Consider the following 19511-nt stretch of genomic DNA (forward strand, 5'->3'; position numbering starts at 1 on the left):
AGCTGATGTTACTGAAAATACTGTAGAGATGGCAAGGCAGTTAGAGCTGGAGGTGAAGCCAGAAGATGTTGCTGAACTTATGGTGTCCCATACTGAACCCCTCAGCAATGAAGATCTTCTGGAACTTGAAGAGGAGGGAGAAGAAAATGTGCTGGATGAGGATGAGACCATGGAACAGCCTGAAGGCCTAACTTCAAAAATTCTCTTGGAAGTTTTCTGTCATCTTGATAGCGCCATGGCTCTTTTTGAAAAGTATGATAGGGACTTTGAAACAAGTTCCAAAGTCAATGATAACATTCTGGGGGTTTATGCCTGTTAGAAATAAATCTACAGGGAAAAGAAAATAGCTACAGTTCAAACCTCCTTAGACATCTACTTTTGTAAAAGGCCAGCAGCAGCACCCAGTCAATCTCCCAGACCATCAACATCCACTGAAAGTCCATCTCTAGCATCGACATCAGCCCCAAGCCCTACTCCTACTTCAGGTAGTCCATCCAAATCGCCAGCAAGAAAGCGTCTAGCCCTTGATGGCATATCTTCTACTTCATAAGTTGAGTCCTCTCCTTCATCCTTTACATGTAAATTTTCGTTCATCCATTTTGCATCTGCCAGCTGACATTAAAGGTAAGCTTACCCTTTTTCATAAAGGGTTTATTTTATTTTATGTTTATTTTAGTTATAAATGTGTCATTTACTTCAGTTATGCCTGTATATGATGACTGCAGTGCAGTACATGCATCGATAAGTGAAAAAAAAGTAGTGCTTCACTTTAAGTACATTTTCACTTTACATACACACTCCAGTCCCATTGCTTATGTTAATGCGGGGTATTCCTGTACTCTCAGTTCAGGACAAGGCTAATGTACCATTAGGACTACAGGGAGTAAATCTAAAATTATGCTACAAGGCACATTGTATAGAGCCGCCCTCTGAAAACTGGCAGGGTGTGATCCACCACAATCTTATCTAAGATGGGCATGGCGCTAGTAGCATCCTTGTCTCCCTCCCCTTGGGAACTGTCAGATGGGTAGAGATCCCCCAACAGAATATAATCAGCAGCATCACCACACTACAATTTCTAGGATTCTTTATGAGAGGCAGCAACAGCTAAATTATTATAAAGCTGATACAGTAATTCTACTCTAAGAGAGAAAAAGATGTATGCCTCAGATGTGGTGACAGCAATAGTCACATCTAACTGCCAACAGTCCTTGACATGTCTTGTGAAGGCCTGAAAACTCCAAAGATATAAATAACTTTATTTATACCCCACCTTCCAACTCCCTCCTCCCCATTTCATTTATCCCCACAACAATTCCATGAGGTAGGTTAGGCTGAGAGGTTCCCAACGTTACCCACCATACTTTTTGGCTGTGGAGAGTTGAACCTGGATCTCCTCAGTTCTAGTCTGGCACACTAGCCTCAATGCAATAGTCAACATCTGATTGTGTATTATCTGAAAACTAGGGATTATTTCCCCTTTTTTCCAAAGTTCAGAGACAAGCACCAGTCCTTATGTAGCCAGAATGGCACCTTCCTTTCACATATAAGAGAAAGGCATCAACAGGCTTGGAAGAACCCAAACAAAAGCCTAAGAGGGGTGGGAAAAGACCCAAAAACAGCCCCTTGAGGGCTGAGTGTACTCGCCCACAGAATGCTGACTGTTTGGCAGGAAGGGACAGAAAGGATTATTATGGAAGAGAGTGTGGTTGTCTGCAAACTCTCAATAGGACAAGAGCACTCAACAATGCAACATTTTGTGGCAGGGTGTGTGTGTGTGTGCGTGCGCAGCAGTATATATATTTTTGAGCATTCACAAAATTAATCTGAGATTGGCATGTACATATGAAATGCCGTAATTCCCTAAATTTTGGGCAACTGATGAAATATGCCGATGGTAATAAATTAATGTAGATTGATCAATACAAGTTTAAAAATCGGTCCTGTATCGCACATTGGGGTTAAAGCTCAGCCTTGGATCTAGCATGATTTAAGGACACAGGAGCAAAGTACTTTCTTTATAATGAGGATACAGATGGTCTAGTTTAGGTCTACTCAACCAACTTTGCTCATATGCTAAAACGTATATTGGTTTACCTTGGCCAGGGCCTAGGTTGAGGTTCATGAGATTAGGTACATCATAAGCTTGCTCAGGTCTGCTTTCTCTCCAACTCCCAGTACTTGATTTTTCTCCACTTGCTGCAGGTCTAGTGCTTGAGGAAAAACCTAAAAGAACGGAGAAGAGCTTCAAAAGATGAGGAGAAACTGGGTGCTTTCACATATCAGAGTCATGCAAGTGGTTCATTATGCCCAGAAGCTTCCCCACCCCCAGTAAGCACTCACCCCTGCAAGGACCTAATTCCATGGCCAGTACAGCAGTTTTGTGATTACAGATTGTCTGGATATTCCAGGCCATTTTATTGTCCACTCCTCCTTCAAGCAGCAGCTTCAGAGCATTTGGTTGCAAAAGGTTGTGAGACCTCTTGCATCGGGGAAACCTACATTGTCCTCTCAAAAAATACCGGCAAATGTGAAGCTTGGTGCAATTATCTTGCTGGACACAATTTCCATCCCCTTTGTTGTAGAAACTGCATACCTAGAGACGGGTAGAAAAGGGAAGACTCATGCAAGATTTTCACATCAATACTGTGTTGATCTGAACTGCACCCAAAGAGGGCAAATACAACGCTTGTTAATATTCGTAGGATCTATTTCACATTTAGAATTTGAAAATTTCACATTTACAGTTCAGAAGATATGCTTGAAAAATATGCGGGCAATACCCAGTGATATATCAGAAGATAGAAAAAAAGGGGAAGGGGAGAGGTGCATTTTGAAAAATACAAGAAGCACTGGAGGAGAGGAAGATGGCTGCTGGCAGGCAGGTCCACTAGCGAGCTCTGGAGCTCATACCCACCTCGACTCTTTTTTTGCCATCTTTAGAGTTATTCTTTGGAAATTTTTATTCTGGAACCTAACAGCATCAACAACACCTATTTTTTGAAGGCTATGGAACCATTTTATCAGCAAGAAAACAGACTCTTTATCAGCCGGTGAGTCACAACTCTGCTTCGCACTACTAACTCAAGGAATATAATTTACCATAACAAAATCTAAGGATTCCTAAGATAAAACTACTTAGCCTTGGAGTCGACAATTTATAATTATACCTCCGTTCATCTTAGAGTTTAAAAGGCAAACCTTATAGTTTTTAAAATGGTTCAAACAAGGAAAAGATGTTATGAACATGACCATAAATCAGACCAGGTTTTGGAAGAATCTGGGAATGGGGATCAACAGCTTAAAATTACAAACTTCTTTTTACCAACCAAAGCGGATAAGACAAAGAGAAATGCGTCACGATCTATTGAGAAAACCCCTTCCCAAATCGAAACAGAACAATTCTGTACCTGCTTGAGTGAGGATTTCCAGGCAAGGGATGACCCAGAAATTATACAAAGCCTGGTGTATGGAACATCCACAGATCCCCTTTTTGGGCAGACGCATACACCTAGTCTGATCAACTCTCTGCTGCAGGTACCTGAGAGCAAGGAGACGCCATCTTCCTCTCTGTACAAGGACAGTGACTTACATTCCCCCTTAGACATTCTGTCTACTGTGCATGCTACAGACATCGACAGCCTGACTCCCGTTTTTACTCAATCACAGCCATCTTCTGCCTGCTCTACAGAAGTTACTGAAACCACGGAACTGGCACAAATTGGCCAAAAACTACTTCTAACTGGCCAAAAATGTGTGCAGTTACAATTAGCCATCGTGGCAAAAGAGACTGAAAACATCAAAGCTTTTTTGGAAGAAACAAACCACCTTCTAAAATCATTTATGGAAGAACTATCCAAACTATATTTGAGTTTAAACTACACTCTTCCCCCCCACAAAACAACAACAACACTGAAGTGTGCAAACATAAAGAAACCTCGTATTGCACCTAAGGAGAAAAAATCCAAAAACATAAAAAATTACAAACCGCCAAGGAGTAAGAAGATGAACTTTCAGAAACTTTTTAAAGTACTTAAAGCTCAACAGCAAACAGCTTCGCAAACAAAGAATTTATCTGCTTCATCTACAGCGAGAACACCCCCTAGATCTTATTGCAAAGCCTTACCAGAAAGAAAAAAAAGTCCAAATCTCCCAGAGCTACTTACTCACCCCAACCCGAGGTCCTATAGCGGAAAATGCTCTACCAATAACAAGATTTCACGACGAGAGAATACAAATGGGAATTGGCTTCTCAAATATAATTCAAACAAACTTGCACTGCTGAATCTTCCTCTTCTTAACATCAAAGAAAAAGTAAACATCAGGAAGCAAAGAGTGTGTTACGCCCTCCAGTCGTTAGGTGTAATGGATTTACGGCCTGACGATATCTCGTATGTGGAATTCCTTTACAACCCCTCAACAAAAACGTCTGCTTTATTTACCTTTAAATCGGCTGAGACAACAGCACGGATAATTGCAAATAAATCCCTTCTCAGCTACCATGGAATATCCGTTCAGAGACATTTCACAAACCTGGCTAGTCCAATTTCCCTGTTCACAAAGAGAACTCCAACAACAAACCTTATCTCTTCACAAGAGAGGAGGAAGTCTTCCTCGAACAGCAGCAAAAATACATCAAACTCTGGAAACTTGGATCCATTCCTGGAACAGCTTCCTCTTAAAAGCACATTAAACATGAACTGCTCTTCTCTATCATTAGGATCAACTATGCTGGAAAAGAATTTATCCCCTTTGACTCCCCCAGCACAAGAAACGTTAAACTTTGAAACACTTAACTCCATAAACTCTGATCTTATTATTTTGGATGAAGTAAGCTCCTCCCCACCACCAGCTCCTATTTTTGTTCCATTACAGTCACCTTCTTCTCTGGTAAACAGTAAGGAAAATCAAGATCTTGCATTTGACTTTGCTTGTGAGGGAGAGGAGGAACTATTAAATAGTTTCCATACATTCACTGAGAATGAACAAAGTGAGGTCATAAACAAAATGCAGAACCTGTTAAACAATCTAAGGGCAAAAAGGACATGTTCCAGATACTTGGAGGACTATGAACTGAACTCACCATCCAGCATTCAAGTTTCTCCTCTGAAAGTTCCCTTAAAGGTACTGCCACATAGTTACTCAAATGTTTGTAGACCTAGCACAATATGTGATGTGATAGTACATGAGGTTCCTGAACTGACTTGACAACCCTTATTAAATTCTAAAAACCCGATTCTAACCTGTGAATCTCCTGAAAAAATGGTAAACCCTCATTTCAGGACATCACAGCACTCACTCTGCAAATCTTATACAGCAAAGGAAATTTCTAATCCTACGAATTCAACTATTAATGCATGCCAGGTTTCTGTTCTCTCACCTAATTTTACATTCCACCTTCTCTCCTGGAACATTGCAGGGTGGAATGCCAAACAAAAAATTCCTGACTTTATTACTTTTCTGAACAAATTTGACCTAATTTTCTTACAGGAGACGTGGTGTACCCTTAAATTAATAGTGGATGGTTTCTCTTGTTCATGTTTACCAGCGACCTATTCCCAACCCAGTTCCAAAGGCAGACCCAAAGGAGGCCTAGCCACACTCATTTCTACTTCTGTAACAGCTCGCTCTATAAGTTTAACCCCTTGTAAAAACATTGCACAGGCTGTTTTATTATCTTTTAGCACATTTTCTCTTCTGTTAGTAAATGTTTATATTCCCCCTCATGCCTCTCGGGCACAAATTGACCGTGACTGGGACGTTCTTACCAATTATCTAACATCACTCGAGGCTAAATTCCCCAAAGCGCCTCTCATTGTTATGGGTGATTTCAACGCCAGGTCTGGCCCCCACAATGATGCGCTATTTGCTTCAAACCTCTGGGGGGGCGAGGACACCGCCCCATACCTCCCAGGCTATGCTAGGACTTCCAAGGACCCCAAGATAAATTATGGTGGAATATGTTTATACCGATTCCTTGCTAGACACAGCCTAATAATGTTGAACGGTCATAAGCAGATAGATTCATGTGCGGAATTTACCTACATTTCTGGCCTCAGGTGCAGTGTCATCGATTACGCCTTGATCTCGCATTCCCTGTTCAGGTTTATTTTGGACTTTTCTGTCGGCTCCAGACAGGATAGTGATCACCTTCCCCTTACCTTTTCCTTTTATCTACCAGAACGCGGTCGCTTGCTCCTTACCCATAAACCAATGGCAAATCTAATCCACCCCACCCATAAAAGGACATTTTGGACTCCCACAGTAGCCTCTAATGTGGCCTTATTTCTCACTTCCCCCTCTGCCCTATCCTTACAGAGGGAGATCATGCATGCTTCTGATTCATATTTAGCGTCAATAGTGTATAACTCCTTAATTACAAAACTTAAAGCCTCTATTATTCCACCATCTTCTTCCTTCAGGGCTCCTCCTACCACTGGTTTTCCCAGATGGTTTGATAAGGACTGTCTTGATGCTAAGAAACAGCTGAGACGGCTATACCATCAATATCGACACCAAAATTTAACCACCCTCCCCCCTGAGTATTTTATTATCAAAAAATACTACAAGCATATGATAGTCATCAAAAAAAGGCAGGTGATGCACGAAGATTGGGAAGCCTTAATTCAAGCTTCCAGATCAAATCATTCGAAGTGTTTTTGGGAGCTGGTTTCTGGTTCTATGAGCCCACTAAATCCGGCCCCTTGCCACATTTCCCCATACCTCTGGGAGAAATATTTTTCTGCAAACAACGAGACTGTAAATGCTGTTTCCTTTATTGATAATTTAACAAATCTTCCCACTTGGCCACCTGTAACCCAAAAAGAAATTATTGATTTGATTGCTAGCTTGAAATCCGGCAAAGCTCCTGGACCTGATAATATACTTTCTGAAATGTTGAAGGCGCACCAAGCTTGGTGGGCCCCTCTTCTAGCAAATTTCTTTACTCTGATCAATAATTCTGGATGCTTCCCTGAGTCTTGGCTTGAATCCATAGTTATCCCTATATTTAAAAAAGGGAACAAAGAGGACCCAGCAAATTACCGCCCAATTAGCCTCCTTTCCATTATTGGCAAACTATATGCCTGCTACTTAAAAGAGAGACTCTCATCTTGGTTGGAGGAGGATAATATCCTTGGGAGGGAGCAGGCAGCTTTCCGGAAAGGTAGGTCTGGGATAGAACACTGTGTGATTTTAAATCACTTAGCTGAAAAATACAAGAACCGCTGGGGTAACGGCCTGTTTGTTGCCTTTGTCGACTTGAAATCGGCTTTTGATTCCATCCCTAGGGAGATACTATGGGCGAAACTCGCAAAATCTACGATCGACAAGAGACTCCTCTTCTTAATTAGCCGTCTGCACCACCACACATCCTTTCGTGTTAGATGTAGTCGTGAAGGTCATCTCACAAACCCCATTACTACAACAAAAGGAGTTAGACAAGGCTGCATACTAGCCCCACTTTTATTTAATTTTTTCATGAATGATCTGTCCCTTTATTGTCAATCCCCGGACTTCCACCCCCCTAAGTTAGCAAACCTGCATTGTCCCTTGTTATTGTATGCAGATGACGCTGTTCTCCTTTCTGTTTCTAAAGTAGGACTCAAACGCCTAACTAAAGCTTTTATGAGTTTCTGTCATGATAACAAACTATCTATAAACTTTTCCAAAACTAAGATCTTAGCTTTTGCCAAGCACTCTCCTGCTCACGCATGGACAATTAATACCCATAAAATAGAACAGGTTTCTCATTTCAAATACCTTGGTATACTTTTTCATTCCTCTCTGTCCTGGACTCCCCATATCCGTGGGGCTATTTCTACTGCTCGCAACTCAGCCAGTGGTATTCGAAGGTTCTTCTTCACTAAAGGAGGACAATACATTCCGGCAGCCCTAAAGGTTTTTAGATCCAAAACTATTTCTCAACTTCTCTACGGGGTACCTTTATGGATTGGCGCCTTCAACCCTTCTGCGGAGGCAGTTCTCTCCTTGTTTCTCAGACAAATTTTTGGCGTTCCCAGGTGCGTTCCTGCGGCGGTCCTTAGGTTAGAATCTGGTCTAGTCTCACTTGAGTCTCAAGCGTGGTTGGCCGCCCTAAATTTCTGGTTTAAAATGTCTTATGAAAAATCTACTGGCTATCTCCCTTTACTCTGGGAAGACTCTTTTACCTCGAAATGGGCCCGTACATTTACAAATTACCTTGCAAGTATTGGCCTCTCAATTGAACATCTGATGTCCCTCGCTCCAGAGACAGTTAAACATTCTATCCGGACTCGTATTAACGATATGGACTTCCAACGCTCCATAACTGCAGCCACCTCGACCTGTTCTCCTATTCACTTTGGTCTGAGCTTTGTGCCTATGCTCAGTGCCCCTTATCTGGAAACTCTTACGATCCCCAAATATCGTCTAGCCTTTACAAAGGCTAGATTTAACTGTCTTATCTCTGCCTTACTTGAAGGGAGATTTAAACGTATCCCGTATGCAAACCGATTATGCCTTTGTGGTGTCAGCGCCATAGAAACTCTCTTTCATGTCATCTTTGAGTGTGCCCTATATGACGATATTCGCTCCAAATTCATAACCCCCATCATAAATAAATACCCCTACAAACCGCTTAACTGTTTACTTTTACATCTCTTGTCAGCAGCTAATAAGGATACTGTCTTGTCAGTTGCTAAATATATTTTCGCGGCTCAATCAATTCGGAAGGCATCTATCCCTTCAGAAGCTTCCGCCACCCAGCTGTAACTGTTTTCCTTGTTGTTTTATTGTTTTACTGTTTTTAACATGACTGCAACTTTGTAACCTTTTATTATAAATGTATGTAGTTTTATTTATAAATGTCTTTTGGTCTATGACTGTATCAATAAAGATTGATACAAGAAGCACATTTGCAGGAAGACTAAGCTGAGCTATTCTCTCCAACATGCCAATCTTCCATTTGGAATTCCCTTCTTCCTATGGGGAATGTTGTGTCTGAGGATTCTAGTGGCAAAATCGGCTTTAAAATTGAAAATGAAAGCCGCCACATTAGCGGAACGCCGGTAAGCAGGGCCCTACTGTATATTAGGAGGTGGATTTTTTTTTTAAAGTCCCTTTTCAAAAATAGCAGTGGAAATTTGCTACATTAAAATCTGATCCTCAACTGTTGAGAATATGTGCATTAATGGAAAATTTGGTACTAAATCTAAATTGGGCGGAATTCTAGCACATCTCTATATACACATGTGTATATACTGTACCCTCTTTGAAGGGGACTGAAAAAATTGGAGGTTTTTACTGTTTGCTGTGTTAGTGCTGCAAATTATTTATTTCCACAAATTATGATAAAATAGCCTATGTTTGATTATTTGGTCCATGTCATTTTTTTTTCTTATGATCTTAGAGACACAGAGATTAACAGGGCTGTGGAGTCGGTACGCCAAACCTTCGACTCCAACTCCTCCATTTTTCTACTGTTTGACTCTGACCACCCAAAATTGCTTCCAACTCCACAGCCCTGGAAAGGGCTGTAAATGTCTTTTTAAATTGGAAGCTCTCGTAGGAGCATTTTTATCGCTGCCTCAATATGCGCTGGTCTTGGCATCACAGCATTTGTCTTCATCTGGGTACACTGACACACAAAATATTTTCCATCTTGAGTTATGGTGAAATGCTCAACTACAGCTGACTTCATGGGAAGCTTCTTTGACGTTTTGAATTTATATTTTTTAAAAATTGTCAATCAAAATTTATTTTGAAGTCAGAGTCGGTACATTTCTACCGACTCCAACTCCACCCAAAATTGCTTCCGACTCCACAGCCCTGGAGATTAAAGCTGGAAAAGATTCAGAAAAGGCAACCAAAATTGTTAAGGAGGTGGAGAGATTCTCCTATGAGGAAAAGTTACAACATTTGGGGTGTTTTAGTTCAGAGAACAGGTGAGTAACACGAGACATGATAGAAGTGTATACAATTGCACATGGTGTAGAGAAAGTGGATAGAGAGAAGTTTCTCTCCATCTCCCATAAAACTAAAACTCTGGACATGCAATGAAGCTGAATATTGGAAGATTCAGGATGAAAGAAAGGACTTCTTAACACAGCACACAATAAAACTATGGAATTCATTCCCACAAGAGGCAGGGATGGCCAACAACTTAGATGCCTTTAAAAGAGGATTAAAGCACCACAAAACTAACTGAACAGCCAAGGAAAAAAGTCCCAACTTTAGGCAGATAAAAGCCTGATGACATTCAGATACTTTGGAAGACCTAATAGCCAAATAATTTTAATGTATTTGTCACAACTAGAAGGAAAGTTTGAGAATGCCCACATAACTGAATTAACATATATATGTCTGGATGTGGCATTCAAGAGGTTAATAGATATTATTCCTCACAGCTCCAGTTGGCATTATTTCTTTTTGTACAACTGTTTAGATGCTTGTGAGATGGTATTCCTGTTTAATCTATATTGTTTGACCACTGAAGAAGACTCCCTGTTGAAATATGTTTTTCATAGTTTCCGAATTTCTGAATTGTCAAGATTTTGTCAATCAGTACTGTATAAATTTGTTTATTATTTTATCATGCTTTTTTTTAGTCTTTCAGACTTTGTTATCCATTACTACACGTTTTTTCTGTTTAGTCTTCTAAGATTTTATTAGCATTTGCAGTGTTTGTTCTTAACTTGTTTCTCAATTTCCCATAACGTGTTGGTGCATAATATTCGAATTCCTGATTCTTTCTTTACATTTAAAAGAGGATTAGACAAAATCATGGAGGATAGGGCTTTCAACAACTATTAGCCACAATGGCTATGATCTGCCTCCACTGTGGGAACCAGACGCTGGACTAGACAGGCTACTGGCCTGATCCAGCAGGCTCTTCTTACGTTTGAACCAAGTATTGTGTGACCTGTATTAGCCACTTTTGACCAGATTACACATACATACCTTACATTGTGGAAGCTAGGATCCCCACCTGCTTTATACATTTGTGGGACAGATGCATATTAAAACAAGTGTGGCTAACCCTGTCTCATCTACTTTGGCCTCAAGGCCAAATAACTTGCAACAACTTGATAAGAATTTCTATGACAATTTTGTTGTCATCATCCACTCTCTTTTATCACCTCAGACAACACTGAAATGTATCCTGTTGATTACGTCTTCTCCTTAAGTGACCAACCAAAATCTAAGTGATGCATAACTTACATCAGGCAAGAGAAAAGGGTCATTTTGGAGAAGGAGAACATGCAGTTCATTCTCATTGAGGCCAGAGAGTTCATGATTCTTCAGGATTTTTCGGTTAGCCTCTGAGAAAACGTCATGATGATATTTACACGCCCTAGGATAACAGGAAAAGGAGAGAAAAATCACAGTCAAACTATCAAAAGTACCTGGCGTTATAATAGTGCATGTGAAGTGAAAGCCTGTATATTCCAAGGCGCCTTCTTTTTCCCCAGTGTGCTACAAATCCTGAGTTTGTACACTATCCTGTGTTCCTTGGAGCAATGCAATGTTTTATATATTGTATTCATTCTACTAAAAACATTTCCCAAATCCTGTCACACTCTACAGCAAGGACTGAAGAACCCTGGGCCTCCAGATGTTACTGGACCAACTCCCATTAGTCCCAACAAGCATGGTCAATAGCCAGGGCTGATCGTTTTTTTTAAAAAAGCACCTAACAGCTCACAGGTTCTTCAGCCTTGCTCTTAAGTGATCAAGAAACAGACCACCAGGACGGGGCTATGGAGGTGAAGGGGTAAAATGTTTGAAGGCAAGGGTAGGCTTGATCATCAAAATGCCTAAGTTCATTACTGCCAAGGAGCAAACTTAGCTCTTGCCTGCGCTTTATCCTCGAGTGAGTCTCTTTAAATTGCCTCATGTATGTGAATAGTTGCCATTTGCTACTGCAGAGGAAAGTAAACTGGAACTTGGGTATGCTGATGTCATGAGGGGAAGCCTGCTCTCTTACCACTGCCACGCTGCACAGCCATATCCTCACTGGCAGCATTCCATAGGGTTGCTCCAAGCTACAAGCCCTCTTCCTAGGTACACACAACAGGCACCAGCCAGTGTGGTGTAGTGGTTAAATTGTCAGCCTGGGACCTGGGAGACCAGGGTTTGAATCCCCACTTGGCCATGAAGCTCACTGGGTGACCTTGGGCCAGTTATTGTCTCTCAGCCTAACCTACCTCACAGGGTTGTTGTGAGGATAAAACTGGGACAGGAAGAACTATGGTATTCCACCTTGAGCTCCTTGGAGGAAAGGTGGGATATAAATGTAGGAATAAAATAAAATAAATACTGATAGGCAACTAGTAAATTAGTAATCTGACAGAATACCTTCCACCCAGCTCTGATATTATAAGATTTCAGCTCAAGGTACAGTTTCAGTGTCTCCACCTAACATTATTTATGGCAGATTCCAACCCACTGATTTCACTGTTTTAGAATCAACTACTGAATCAGATTCAATGCCCAAACAAGCTGAATATTTGTTCCTAGTAACAAATTCGGCTCAGTGTTTATCCAGAGGTCAAAGTCTTAACTAAGAAGGTAATTTAGAAGCACAACCCAAGATATCAGTGATGTGATGGCTAAAAACAACAACAAAAATCTTAGACTTAAAAATATATTGAATTATCTGTACTTTATCCACAAACCGCTTATTATAACAGTGCTACAACTTGACTGTTTAAATCAGATGGGGCAATCTGTGGCTCTCCAAATGTTGTTGGATTCCTGTTCCTATCATCCCTGGACACTGCCATGCTTGCTGGGGCTGATGGGAGTTGGGAGTCCCAACAACTTCTGGAAGGCCACAGGTTACCCACACCTGGTTTAGATACATGGATATCTCTGCCTTCTCCTCTCACCCCTACTCAGGCTACTATTTGTCTTCTCAAACTCTTAAATTAAGAAAAGGAGAAATCATGGTCATTTGTTTTGACTGATCTTAGGATCCAATTGCAGATTACAATCCATTAACCAAGAACAATGGAAGACACGCTATTGCTTAGATGCCAGCAATCCAAGTCCATATAAGTAAACTTCTGAAATCATTCCCTCGAGGACTGGCTGTATAGGCAGCAAATGAAAAGGCTTTAAAAGCAAGCCAATCCTATATCAACAATGTTCTCTTCCTCAGATGATCTGGGATAAAATTCAATAAAATTGGCTGTGCATGCTTATGTAGAGTTCATGCTTTTGAATTGTGCTCATGGTAAAAGAAACACAAGTGGAAAAAACTTTAGGCACCTGATCACTCAGATACCTAAAGATTTCATGCTGGAAGCACACAGGAATTTGAAACTCTATTTGGAATACCACGTGATGCTGAGAGCGGCAGATTGGAGGCTGGTGCCAAGGAACTGGAAATCTTTCTCCAGCACTTACCTTGAGGCTGTTGTTAGACAACAATTTTTGAGGGCAAATTTGCTTTAAAAGATGTTCTCAAATATTTTTTAAAAGACGTTTTAAGACCTTTTTAGTGTTCTGTCCTTTGTTTGCTCCCCTGGGCTTCTTCTGGGAAGAAGGGCAAGATAGGAATTTAATAAGTAATATCTGAATTGTAATTCATACAGAATTTACAAGGAGTCCTTGTGGAACAAGACTTCTCTTGTGGCATATGTAATTCTGGAGGAGTACAGAAAAAGAACACGTATAGAATGTGGTAGTGGGCAATGAATTCAGTTCCATGCCAACCAGCAGAGGATGGTCCATTAGGGCACAGCCCTCTCAATGAGAATGTCAAGCCATTTTTTCAAAAAAATCCCCCGAATCTCAAAACCACATGCTCTTGCTTGTTCCAAACACATTTTATATTTCTCTTTGAACTCAGAGAAGCTCTGCAACCATTACTGTCAATCTACTGCTCTCTGGCCAATCAGCTCCCTGCACTACTCAGCCAATACTAATCCAAATGTGTAGCTAAGACAAAGAGGTCCCTCGCCTTAGTCTGCCTGCTTATCAGCCCTCTTAGAAGGCTTCTACTCCATCTGTTGTTAAGAAGCCCATCTAACATAGGCACTATAGCAAATTAGGGAGGAGTCTAGACTGCTTCAAGAGTACCCACTTGGTAGTCTTAGCCTGTATCAGAATCACACATTGGTTCTGAGCATGCTCAGATATACAGACACACAGCAGTGAGAGGAATGGTGGTAAACTACTCTTAAAGACAGTTTTCGTTTCTTCATAGGCTGGACTGGGCCCTATTTGTTGTAGGGGATTGGGAAGGGAAAGGAGATTCTTCTTGGTGGCAAAATGCCCCTAAAACTGTTTGGCTGGCATCATAAGGGGGGTGGGGGTAAATCTGGTTTCTTCATGGGCCAAACTAGGGTTTTTTTTATTATCCAGGGAAAGAGGATATTCTTGATGGCAAACTGCCCCAGAAATGTTTGACTGGCATCGTAAGGTTTGTGTGTGTGGGAAATCTGGGCCTTTTCATTATCAGGGTGAGCAAAGAGGAGATTCTTGGTAGCAAACTTCCCCTACCCATGTTTGGCTGGCATCATGAGAGGGGAGAATCTGTTTTTTTTCAGGGGCTGGACCCAAACTAGACCATTTTTATTGTCAGGGGAGGGGAAGAGCAGATTCTTGGTGGCAAACTGCCACAAGAATGGACTGGGCTGGACTGGACCTTTTGAAATTTATTTTTATTTATTTAAAGTATCCGCAAATTTGATATAGGCTTATGCAAGATAATTAACCCCATAGGGATAAGAGCAATAACTTATTATTGTAATTAAAACAAAATGTTTGGAGCACTTTGAAGACCAGAGGTTTATTTTCTTTTTCAACCCAGGACTGTGTCTTGATGAGGGCTGGGGGACAAGAGATCAGGAGAGTAGTTGACAACACAGATATTTGGGCATTGGTAATCCAGTTAGCAGGGCATCCATGGGGTTGTTGCACACTTCCAGCCCCAATTTCACTTTGAGTGGGGAGGTGGAACCTGTGTAAATATGGTTGATCAAAAGGAAAAGAAATTTTGAGTTCAGCAAATCCCTGCTTTTACAAAAAACAGAGACTTAAATATACTTTGTGTGCATATCTGAGTCCCCACACCAGTGGAATATTGGAGGAACTTGTGGAATGTCCTGCTATAGTATTCAGAACAGAGCATATGGTGTGAAAGACTCCATTTTCCAACATTTTGGCTTCTTGTTTTTCCCCACATGCCGTAACTTTTTATCTGAGCAACAGGAACATAACAGTTTAGAGGACTGGTTTTATTTTTAAACAAAGAAACTCTGGAGATCTTTAGGCAATAACTGTTATCCTAGAATCCCTTCTGAATCAAAGCAAGATATTTACAGTTAGTTAGGTGCTATATGCAAAACAGGAATGCTTAAGCATTATGTTTGCAAAGGAGGATGGGGAGAAAACCAAAACCTGGCCACTCCCTCCTGACCTTGTTGATCACACTCCCAGATCAGCCCTGCCAGGTCCAGTGGGCTGCAGCCGCCACTGTTGCAAACCTCATCTTTTATTTTATTTTTGGAACAGAGAGAGACACAGAGACAAAAGACATATGTTCAGCACTTCACAGTTGTGAAGACATACTTGGAAATGCCTGGTGAAATCTGAGAAGCCAGAGTGAACTCAGTAAAAATTTCAGTGATTTGGAATAGAGTATTCTCCAAGTTGCAGAATTCAGCTTTTCTTATTAAAAAACTGGTTTGCCTAGGAACATTCAATTTGCACTTGTGAAAGGGAGGAGAAAAGACCGAGAGGCCTGTATGTATGCTTTCACAGCGAACAGATGCAAATGCACAAAATGCAGATTTTTCTGCTATTCAGTTTTGAAGGAATGGTTTAAAGAGCCCTGGCTCGTGGCTGAAACAACAGGCAGAGCCGCTGCTAACCCTCAAACTCTGGATCAGTGCAAAATCTTGATGCCTATTTAAATTAGTTCCCAAACAGGGCTGTAGTAGGAGTGAGTCGCACCTACACTGACTGGATTTCAAAGTCATTTGTGTTTTCTTGGGCCCATTCTAAACACTGGTTATTTTTCCAACATCCGTACCTGTAGGCATAAAGCAACCAGCTTCACTTCATATATCTGATGAGGTGGGCTCTAACCGACAAGCTAACGCCACAACAGCCAGCTTGAAAGTAATTACTCTTTGTAATTTGTAGTTGTTGTAGTAATACCAAACACTAATAATGTGTTGTTGCTATTACAACAGACCAACATGGCTGCCCTTCTAGAATTTATCCATGTTAAATGTAATTTGGACACCGTTCAGGTTTAAAAGCCGTGATCCAGCATACGGTCAAGGGCATTTAAGACTGTGAGCACACTAGTCGCCTATAGCAAAGCATTTCCATTAGCCACACCTGGAGGGGCAATGGGCTGATCAGGTGCAAACTCTCTTTGAAGTTGAACTTTAAAACAAATGCACTCGAACTGCTCCCACCAGGTTTTACAGTAAAAAGGGGTGGGGTTTGACTAGCGTTGTGTGCCCCCGTTTTCAGAAAAGAGAGGTGGAGACGCACTGGAACTGGCACAACAGTGTCTCTCTACCTCAAGCCTGGATGCAGGCTGAAAGAAGGCCTTCCCAAGTAAATCGATTATTCTTATTTATACCCTGTGGGCCTTGCGCAACAACATTCTCAAGTTTAAGGTGAACTAATTCAGTGAAGTGTATGGCAAAAAGGTGGGAGAAGCTAGTCTCCCCTCTTCTTCTGAATAAAGACACATTTAAGCTTTCAGCACAATAGAAGCAAAATAAATTGAAATATACATTTGCCTGCCTCCACTTTTGTAAGCCTTTCTAAAGGTCTCTTCACCCTTGGGTGGGGGCTATTGAATTGTTACATGCCAGCCCACTGTCCAATCCCACAGTCATCTGTCTGCCATAACAATGCTCTCATCCCTTTACACTCACCATCTGCCACAAGAAGGCCGGAAGCATCTGCCTTTAATGTAGTTCCTGCAGATATGAAGAAGTTCACATCCCCCACAGTCCTTCCCCATGCACAGCCGCACTGGAGACACAGCCAGTACCTGACATGAGGAGCCTTGCTGGTCAACCAAAAACTTTTCCTTCCCTGCATCCTGCAGGATCTCTCCTAACTGGTGTTCGGACAACCCCGAGAGAAGGGAGACCTCCTTGAAGCCTAAGGATCCCCCTTTAGAGCAAAGGATCTTTGTAATGAAACTGCACACAACAGGATCAGACATGATCACTCTCTGCTCTCTTTCTCTGTATTAAAGAGTTTGTTTGGTTTCCTGACCAGATTAGGCTCCGCCTTTTCTCTTCCAGTTCACTCGAGAATCGAAACTTTAAGCAAACGCTGCTCCACAGCAACTTAAACATCTACCTACTATGGCTTTCTAGTCCCGTCGTTTACACGGCATTGTAAAGTTGCCAGGCAGCTGTGTTTGCTTTCAGTTTCGATTCTGGTGTGAGCTGGATTGTAGAGCGAGGGTGGGTGAAGGAACAGCTTTGAAACAGCTCCACAAGACAACTCGAGTGCATTCGGACAAACTGCCTTTTTCATTCCGGTATCCTGCAGTCATGTTAAACATCTATCTGCGGTATTGTCTATTCCCACTTTTTATGTGGTATTGTCAATACGAACACATAACACTGGGGAGACAGACGCTGTGATTTGTCAGAATGAATCCAGGTTGACTGGCTGAACTATTTTATTTTATTTGTATTAAATGTATAGACCACCTTTTCCTCCAAAGAGCTCAAAGTGATGTACATGGTTCTCCCCTCCCCATTTTATCCTCACAACAACCCTGTAAGGTAGGTTAGGTTAGTTTTAAACTGGTTTAATAATTGCTGGCAGACTAGTTTCTATATTATTCAGGGGAAACGACTATTTGAGTAGATAGGAATATGTATCAGAAATTTCAGCTCAAATATTAACGTCAAGGACATTAACCTCCATTTTAATCAGGTTCTGGAAAGGCATGTGCCTGCAGCAAAGTATCCTTGGATTTCAGTAAGAACTAAACGTTCTTAATAGACTGTGTTCATAATTATGCTATTGTTGGCTCTCTTTAATTACTGCAAGATATTTAACATTTAAATAAATTAAAACTGTAAGAAAGGGGGCACACCAATGAATCTGAAGCCACATCAGAACTGGAGAGTGCAAAATTATATGAAACTGCTATGAAATAACATTTCCCTTCACCATCCAGAAAAAAATAAGTTAAAACACCTTTAAAGTTCTGAGACTTGAGGGCATGAGGACACGTGCGTGTATATCATCTGGCGTGATGCATTAGCCACGTTAGTATCAGCAATTACCATCTTACACAACCTTTCTAAAATAAGGTTCATTTCCCAATATCCCCGGATTAACTATTAATTTTTACAGAAGGACCACTTTGAGGATCTCATAGATTGCGGAAGGCCAACCTCAGTGACTCTCCAGGCAGCCTAACTACTGAGCCCCACCCTAGGCCATCAAATGAAGTGTCGCTCGAATCATGAATACCCCCCCCCCGCCAAAAAAAGTCTTCACACCATTCACGGCCCACTCCCACCGATTCACTGGCCCTACCATTCCACTCCTTGACCTCTTTTGCCCTCACCTGCTTTTACATCTGCCCGCGAGGTTGAGCTTGCAAAGATGAAGGTGATCACACCCTTGACACTCCATCCGAACGCACACCCTAATGGAGGAGACTGCCAGGACCCAAGTGGTGCTCCCTTGTTTGTGCATCAAGAATCTTTCCTGCCCCACATCCTCCAGGATCTGCCGCAGCTGTTGCTCGGGGAGCTCCACCTGTTCTGGGAGTAAGCCATAGTCCAAACGACCCCCGCTGGCGCACAGGACCTTCGTGATGAAACTGCACACGACAGGGTCGGACATGGTCGACGTACGCTCAGAAGAATAAGAGCTAAACAGCGGCAGCTCTTCACCTCCGCCCGCAGCGGGCAAGAGAGAATCGAAAGTGAGGAAGGAAGGAGTGGGTGTGGTTTCGGTGAGGGATTGGGTCGTTATTTCATTCCTCGTGAGCCAGCCTGCCGTCAACCCATTGTTTTAAAGGAGGTTAAAGATGGTTTCTTGTTTCCAGTTCCTCTTGCAACAAAAGAGATGCGTGAGCAACCTGTAGAAGGAAAAACGGAAGGTTATATACTCCAAATAAACCTTGAGCTATCCTATCTAACAGCATTTCCCAACCTGTGGGTCGTGAAGCCTGTGCAAAAGGGTCAAGGGCTTTATAAGTAAACCCAAAATAATCAGGGGTGTAGCTGTCCAGAGAGGGTCTTTGACCTCTTGCTTTTTTGGGAGCAGGGTCTCTCTATGTCTCCAGCATCCTGTGAGCATGAAAGGGGAGTGTGTTAGTCACTGAGAAGAGTCTTCTAACATGCTTCTTTGTCCTTGCTGATTGAAGCAAATCAGAGTGAAAGGAAGTGAGTCAGCCACTGAGAAGACTCTTTTCAGTAGCTAACACTCCCTGTTTTCATGCTTATTGGCTCCTAGAGATGTCTGGATTCTCTCAACCAAGCAGCAAAACGAGGAGGAGAGGGGCTGTGGCTGTCATG

General features: G+C 41.8%; 1 protein-coding gene across 2 annotated transcripts in view; it reads right to left on the bottom strand.

The window, feature by feature from the left end:
• LOC133363192 (zinc finger CCCH-type antiviral protein 1-like) overlaps positions 1-19073 on the bottom strand; it is a 48804-nt gene extending 29731 nt beyond the window's left edge. Inside the window, exons 1-4 of one of the 2 annotated variants that reach the window (XM_061582477.1) lie at positions 18554-19073; positions 11200-11332; positions 2344-2596; positions 2098-2226 (exon numbers count right to left, since the gene is read on the bottom strand). In XM_061582477.1, coding sequence (XP_061438461.1) covers positions 2098-2226; positions 2344-2596; positions 11200-11332; positions 18554-18834 — 796 coding nt within the window. In that variant the 5' untranslated portion in view covers positions 18835-19073. Of the gene's footprint in view, positions 1-2097; positions 2227-2343; positions 2597-11199; positions 11333-16886; positions 17250-18553 lie in introns of those variants that run through there. The other variant, XM_061582476.1, reaches the window with a different exon arrangement.
• Positions 19074-19511: the final 438 nt, after the last annotated feature.

The sequence above is a fragment of the Rhineura floridana genome, chromosome 8 (genome assembly GCF_030035675.1).
Source record: "Rhineura floridana isolate rRhiFlo1 chromosome 8, rRhiFlo1.hap2, whole genome shotgun sequence".
Taxonomy (NCBI): domain Eukaryota; kingdom Metazoa; phylum Chordata; class Lepidosauria; order Squamata; family Rhineuridae; genus Rhineura; species Rhineura floridana.